Source organism: Carassius gibelio, chromosome A16 (genome assembly GCF_023724105.1).
Source record: "Carassius gibelio isolate Cgi1373 ecotype wild population from Czech Republic chromosome A16, carGib1.2-hapl.c, whole genome shotgun sequence".
Classification (NCBI taxonomy): Eukaryota; Metazoa; Chordata; class Actinopteri; order Cypriniformes; family Cyprinidae; genus Carassius; species Carassius gibelio.
The window spans coordinates 31,399,189-31,407,001 of NC_068386.1; the positions used below are offsets into that span (position 1 = coordinate 31,399,189).

The 7,813-nt window shown below is 35.7% G+C and overlaps 2 protein-coding genes across 2 annotated transcripts; both read right to left on the reverse strand.

Annotated features, from left to right (window-relative positions):
• Nucleotides 1–770: 770 nt before the first annotated feature.
• On the reverse strand, nucleotides 771–5,919 carry LOC128030959 (protein FAM167A-like). Its single transcript, XM_052619062.1, has 2 exons — nucleotides 5,209–5,919; nucleotides 771–1,733 (listed from the first exon to the last, which is right to left on the reverse strand). Exons 1-2 carry the CDS (start codon nucleotides 5,383–5,385, stop codon nucleotides 1,440–1,442), a joined length of 471 nt encoding a protein of 156 aa, XP_052475022.1. The 5' UTR covers nucleotides 5,386–5,919; the 3' UTR covers nucleotides 771–1,439.
• Nucleotides 5,920–6,739: 820 nt separating this feature from the next.
• Nucleotides 6,740–7,807, reverse strand: LOC128030956 (rRNA-processing protein UTP23 homolog). Its single transcript, XM_052619060.1, has 3 exons — nucleotides 7,653–7,807; nucleotides 7,391–7,565; nucleotides 6,740–7,291 (listed from the first exon to the last, which is right to left on the reverse strand). The coding sequence occupies exons 1-3, from the start codon at nucleotides 7,679–7,681 to the stop codon at nucleotides 6,887–6,889; spliced, it is 609 nt and encodes a 202-aa protein (XP_052475020.1). The 5' UTR covers nucleotides 7,682–7,807; the 3' UTR covers nucleotides 6,740–6,886.
• Between the last annotated feature and the right edge of the window lie 6 nt (nucleotides 7,808–7,813).

Sequence of the window (7,813 nt, forward strand, 5' to 3'; positions counted from 1 at the left end):
GAGATGCGCTCTCAGGATTGTCAGCTGGCTCAGACTCTGCTGGGTCTCGATCAGGAGATTCAGAGGCTCAGACGGGAGAACGGATCTCTGCTCCTGGAAGCTGACAGCGCTGACCACCTGTGACCCCATAGGGTAATCAATGCACTGGCAAGCAGATGTGTGTATAGGAGTGGAAAGAAACATGTTTGACAGAAATAACTCTCCTTTCCTGGAGAGCGCTTTGTGAAAACTTGACCATATCAGTCAAACTGGGTGATGAGATTTGCAATCAAAACTACATATACCACCCTTTACGCCTGGCATTAACATACACATTTTGGTGATCGAATCATGATTGGAAAGCAGGTGTAAATTCTAACACTAAATTATCAGATTTCTATGCAATGATCACACTGGGGATGTATTGGAATTATGGTATACATGCAATGCAGGTCAAAGTATCTTAATAATATACTGTAGGCTATACATAATATTATTCAGATACAAAACAAATGTTAATACCAGATGTAAAGGGCACTAGCCTTAAGAAGTATTATTTTATAAGTATGCTTTGCATAGATAGAATTTCTATGAATAACTATAGATGATGTAGTGCATATATATTCTTCATATTACTGAGATTGTGACCATCTGTTGTATGACTGAAATACCAAGTGTTGATGTTTGTTCAGCTTTAAAAAAAAACATGTTTTCATCTGTTTTTTGAAAATGTCTTGATAGATGATTTAAACTTCTTATTTGCATCATGAACAAATTACTCTCGACACTGATCAGGTTTATAGGTTTTAATCATCATACTTGTGGTACTAGTAATAAGTGTGATGTCAAATCATGTCTTATATCATTAGTTTTTTTATATTTGTCCTGGAAAAAATTGATAATCAGTGAATATATGTTCATGTCTTTATCAAAAAGAAAAGAAAAATCTAAGTGTTCCATGCTATGACTCTCACAATACAATAGAAATGAGTTGTTTATTGTTCTGCTTTCAGAACATTACATTTCTGGTAATTTGCTGTCAGTGTCATAAAAACATCATACAACACTTAAGCACTTAGTTTGAAAATGCACTCGAAAATGAAATACAATGAAAGAAAATGAATTTACAAATATACAGGCTAAGAGCTGTTTAAGTAAAACAAACTTCCTCCGTGCATTCTAAAGTATATCTATTTGTGCATTCAGGTAGAATAGCAGTCTATCACCAAAGACAAGTTTCTCACAGTGTAAAACATTTGACCTTTTCTCTTTAGTATGTTCTGAACTTAAGGCAGTTGTGTTACTTCGGTTGTTTTAAATACAGAGTCCAATAAAACATGAAATTTCTCACATAATTTGTTCTTCTGTGAGACTCAACACTAAGACTCAACACTAATGTAACATGCATAATGGAACTTGGTGTATTATTAATCAAGCACATGTGATCTGAACTGGAGGTTTCAGGGCACAGATCTGCGTCTACTAAAGGCCTGCTTGGGTGTGTAGGCTGCAAGAGAAGCGGGGCTCATGCATGTGCTAAAGGAGTAGATGGAAGTGTAAAAGCTCATTTCTCCAGAGAAGGAGGAAATACTGCTGCTTCGCCCACCCTCACTCCCAGAGTCCCAACAAGTTTCCTCTTCCTCCTCTTCCTCTTCTTCTATGGCTTTTGCACACTCCTGCTTCAGTTCCTGAATGCCGTCATGGAGATCCATCAGCTGGCGAATCAAAGCTTGGTCCTGAGAGCGCATCTCCATCTACAAAGCAGAGGAATGTTTTTATTTTTATTTTTGAGTATATCAAAGTCAATAAACTTTCTAACAGTATTTTGTGTAAGCAAAGATATGCTCATCATTCAAGCCTATTTTATAATTATATACACTGTAGAATTAATTAAAACTGTTTAAAGTGATTTAAAAAATAATAACACAATTTAACACCGTTACACAATACAGAAAGTTATATCTGACTCTGATGTTTTTTCTTCTATGGTATAAATGCAGTCAGGTTGATTCATTCTTATTAAAAGATTTGAATATAAATTGGCAAGGAAGTCAAAATTGAAAGAATGCTAAAGTAGGCTTTGAAACATTTAACCACAAAAGTTACGATACATCAAAGCGATGTTAAGATGTAAGATGTAACCCATTTATCGTTGTTCAGCGAAATTTCGTGTGTGACGATAGACCTATCCAGATATTTACGCAATCGGGAGTTTCCCGTATGAGCAAAAAATGATCCTGGTTCCCCGCTAAGATTTCTCTTGTGTTCAAGTTGGTCCCTTCGCTTCAATTTTATAAAATGTAAATTCAAACCTCATTATGGTAAACGGTTTTAAAAGGATAATTCACATGAAAATGAAATTTGATATTTATCTGCTTACCCCCAGGGCATCCAAGATGTAGGTGACTTTGTTTCTTCAGTTGAACACAAACCAATATTTTAACTCAAACCGTTACAGTCTGTCAGTCTTATTATGGAAATGGATGGGAATCACTGCTTTGAGAGTCATAAAACATACACAAACAAAACCAAATTAATCCTTGCAACTCGTAATGATACATTGATGTGTTAAGATACTGAACAGTATTTATATCATTTTTGCCTCTGATTTTCACCACAATGTCTGAACTGTTAAGAGCATGTCCTGAATGCATTTGCTTCTTTTTCTTCAGTCTGCGCCTGAGGCGTCTTCTTCTTCTTCTTGCTTTATGGCAGATTGCAGACTTATAAGTGCATTACCGCTACCTATCTCTCAAATGAACAATCGACATGCCATCTACAATCTCACAGGAGTGTTGTTTTGTCAAAGACGCGAATGTGCCTTTGAAGGAGTGTCAAAGATCCAAACACGCTCAGGACAGTTCTGCCATTGTGGTGAAAATCAGAGACAAAAAAATTATATTAATACTGCTCAGTTTCTTGCGCAGACCGATCGTTTTGTGTCTTTACACATCAATGTATCGTCACGAGCGGCAGGGTTTAATTTGCTTTCATTTGTGTATGTTTTATGACTCTCAAAGCTGTGATTCCCATCCACTTCCATTATACGACTGACAGACTGCAACGATTTGAGTTAAAAATATTGGTTTGTGTTCTACTGAAGAAGCAGAGTCACATCTTGGATGCCCTGGTGGTAAGCAGTTAAACACTAAATTTTCACTTTTGTGTGAGCAATCCCTTTAAGAACAGTTATTCCTGACTTCAAGTTAAATTTTTCTCTTCATTCACAGCTTTCTAATCTAAACCTCAAGAAAATACACTGTGAGACACTTGGAAGGCTCTGACATTCAAAGACTCTGTCAAGAGTGACCAGAACAAACATTAAAGTTCTATAGGCCCAATTCACATATTCATACCAGAATAATCAGGTCAAGGTTAAGGTGTTACTGTGCTGATTAAGTCCTTATTCTTTCACTCAACAGTGGGAGTTGAAAGTATTTTTGACAGGCGATGTCTTTTTCAGATGCAAATTTCTTTTCCCTTTTCTGCTCTTATTATTGGTGGCCATGGCAGTCTAACTGGATGGTGAGGAATTAATATTCTGCATTATGGCACATTTCATGAGCCTGTTTCTAACTGCAGAAAGGACAAAACAAGAAGTGTTCCTGTTAAAACCTGCATGAATTCCTCTGGCATACAATAATGGATCCTACTTTGAAAGATTTAATCAAAGAAAATGAAGGAGAAAAGAACTTTGTTGGGAGCAGGTGAAACCCGTCCTGGGTACTGAACCCCTTCCACTGAACTGCATGGGAATCAGATTCAACAGAGTGTTTGTCTGAGTGTGTTTATGTGTTTTTCTCTTTTTCTTTTTTTTCTCTTATATTTTAAAATGTGATTATTTTACAGATTGTGATTATTTTCTCTACCCACTGTACTGAAGTGATGAATATAGACCCGTAAGACATAATATAGCTCCTCTAACAGGGTTTCTGTGGTGTCTTTTGAGAAAGGTTACCATGAGTACAGAGGCTGTAAATGCCAAGCAATATATTTACTGAGAATGTGCTGCTTAGTATTTAACCCCCGGGACATTTTAAGGGTCCCAACATGAATGTTAATGACAAGACGGTCGTAATTTTTTACTCATGAGGAGTAACATTGTAAAGATGCAAGCTGACCTTTGATTTTACTTGAGTTTGAAACAACATGACCTATGTCTACAAGAATAGACAATCCTGAAATGCTTGGAACACCCTGGAGACCCATATGAATATTTAAAAATTAAATTAAATTAATAAAAATAATACATCTCATAAGTCTCTTATGCTCTCCAATTAAAGCTGCATATACGTGATCAAAACTACAGTAAAAGCAGTAATATTGAGAAATATTATTAAAATTTTTATCAGTTTAATGCAGGGCTGCAGGATTATTACAAAATTAATGATTGCCGATTATTTCCTTGAAATTGTTGTTGCAATTATTAGACATCAAATAATCACAATCCACACTGAATGATTTTTATACCATTGTTTGAAGCAACCACATGGCACATTTTTAGATGAAAATAAAACAAGCTGAAAACACTCAAAACTTTTCATGTCAAAACCTTTTATTGCTCTTCTATAGTATTACGCATATAAAAATGAACTTTACATTGAATTGGTTCCTTCTTTAAATATAAAATAAAAATATGTATGGTTTTATGTTACACTAAAACAAATAAAAAAATAAATAATCAAAAATGTATGCATAATAACATACATGGACTTTTACAATTAATTGTCGTTTTGAAACATTACGTAATTGTGGCATCTGTACGATTAGAAATTGTATTAACTGTGCAGCCCTAATCCTTGCTGAACAAAATTATTAATAAAAAAATGTATTTATCTTACTGACCCCATACTTTGAAAATATAATTTATACAAAGAAACTTATTGTATCATTATAATATAATAATAATTTAATATTAAATAATTAATCTGTCAAAATATAAGAACATTTGTGTTTGAATTTATATGAATTAAAGATTTGTATAAAAAGCTTAAGATTAATCATAGATTATTGTTCATATGAAAGGTTGAACCTTGTTGCAAAATACATAAAATAATTACATTACAATACCGATAATAAGTTTTTATATTTTCCTAAAGATGCCATTGCTAAAAATCCACCAGCCCTTGGGATCTATGCCCTTGTTAATGTTATCATGGGAAAATAAAATTGCCTCATTTGTGTCCAAATGACCGATAATGTAGTAAACTGTAGTAAATGAATTCTTACCAGCTCCTTCCTCAACCAAACCAGTGCAGTCTCAATGTCCCCCTCTCCAGCCATACACTTCCCACTGCGCACTTCCTGGGATGAGGGATGCTCCCTGCACATTACTGCTGCTTTACAGTGATCGAAAGAAGTTTCTTTACAGGAGAAATCTCTCAGTCTGGTAAGAACTACTTCCATTGTTGCTAGAAGTGTTGATGAGGTGCAGAGCTCTCTGTTCTTCTAGTCAGCTGTAGATTCAGCTCTGTCACTGAAACACAACTCTATGTCTATCTCTCTGTCACTCTGTGCACCACTGGTGGGTCCGTTCTGGGATGGATACTTAAAACACCCCCATCCTATGCCATAAACACGCGCACACTCACATTTTACATGCAACATAAGTCTGTTTGCAATGGAGTGACGTAGAGAGACTGACGTCAGCCTTGTCTGTAGTGTTTCTGATTCGCTATGAGCTTTGCAAATGTTCAGTGCAGTTGAATAGATGAATGGTGTGAATATGGAGTTGCTATGGCTTCATGGGAAGTACTAGTGAAGACTGCTGGAGTCTATGGAATTTCCTTGGCAGTATCAGGATGGTAAATAATAAGTGGACCTCTGCAGTCTGAATAAATCACAAATTACATCTGTCAGGTCATAGCCTTTGATTTTGACTCCATGGAGATATTAGTATTAACTAATATGTTTTTTTCACACAATAGCCAGTGTTGACCCACATGGATCTAAAGCCAATGGTTGTGAACCACTGATGAACATGAGTGCCCAGGCAGCCATGTAGAGCTGCATGCTGAAATGTCCTCACAAAAAAGCAATACATCATTCGGGACAAAATTAGTGAAGACACAATTGAGGCTATATTTAAACCCAATAGATTAAAGCGACAAAGTCTTTGACATTACAGACATTCAAAGAGACAGAATGGGACCAAGTTGTCTTCATCCATGACAAGAGAGTCCTAGCCTTTCAGTTTTCTTTCAGAATCTCTGCTGTGCATGACTCACACCAGACTTAAATTCTAGTGTCCTACAAAATGTTTAGCCAATTTGATAAAATTACCTACATCAAAACATAGTGTGCATGTGGTTAATTCCCATGCAACAGCAGTCCTTACAAGATCAGTTACTGGACATTAAGAACCAGCCTGACTGGCTCTTGGGAGGCTATACCACCCTCTTGTGGTAAAAACAATAAATAAAATAAAATTATTACATCTACCCTCAACTGATTACTCAAATTCTGATTATTATAAATTATTACTCCAGTTCTGATTAGTTATTATAAAATAATATTATAAAAACATTATTACTCTGTAATAATATATATTTTAAATAATTTATTATTAATCATATGTGAACATTTCCAACAGTATTCATAAATATACAATTATTAAAATGTACGTGTATATACATGCCCTCTCTCTCTCTCTCTATATATATATATATATTTCGTATTTTATTTGTGAATTTCATGCTGGTCATATATTCTTCATTATAAAAACACAAAGTACACATCTAATCTAATAAACAAAAACAGGTTTTGATAATAAAAGAAACACTTGTTTATTAGACAAAGCAAGTGGTTTGGTGGCATAAATTCATGGTCTAGGAAAAGGACAAAATTTACAATAAAAATGCTTAGAAACAAACAATAACTGGTAGTCTTATAGAAGCAAGGCTTGTCTCTAGGCAGTTGTGGGATTGGAGCTGACTGCCACTGTCGCTTCTTCTCCCCCAGCAGGTCTTCGCTTTTTATTTCTCTTCCGCTTTTTTTTCTCTCCATCTGTCTTTTTGGGCTGTTTAGGCATGAGTTTCTTTTTTTTCTTCAAGCAGCTAAGTGGGTTGGGATTGCTGGATTTCCTCTTACGTTTTTTGCCTCTCTTGTCATTATTGTCTTTGCTGAGGCCCTCCTTCTCTTTCAGACTCTGGATGCTTAGCTGTTGTGATGGGCTCACTAACTCACCCAGCTGAACCGCTTCAACATGCTTCAGCGAGCGTTCAGAGGGCTTGTCTAACACCATGGTGTTCAGGATAATGTAGAGCAGAGGAACCCCAGGAATCTTCTTCAGGGCCGTCGTCAACTCTTGATCCTGGTAATAAGGGTCATTGTTTGTTATCAAATAATCATTTGTATTATTTTACAAAATTATATACATTTCTGTCTTTTTTTCCAGTTGTAGAGTCCTTACCTGAGTTGCAATGAAGTAGTTGTGTGGATTTGTCTCCCCAAGCATTGACAACAAACACTCGGATGCAGGTAATGGATCTTTCATGTGTTTGCATTTCCTTATCTGAAATCTCTGTAAGATGAGTTTTGCTCCATAGAGGTCTTTTGCAAGAGATTCAAGTTCCTTCAAGGCGCAGCTGCAAAGAACAGAACAACTATGGTATTATATGGAAAGAACTAATACGCTGACATCATTACTAGAAATAAAAATCGCATTAACTTACTTTGTGGTACAGAGCTGAACTTCTCCCATGAGGTACTTTGGCAATTGCTCTTTGATTTGAATCTTATTCTTTAACGCCGCCTGACAAAACGTCCCATCAATTAATATTTGGAAAGGTTCCCTAAAGCAAAAGTTGTACTTATAAAAACTGATGGTTTTCTT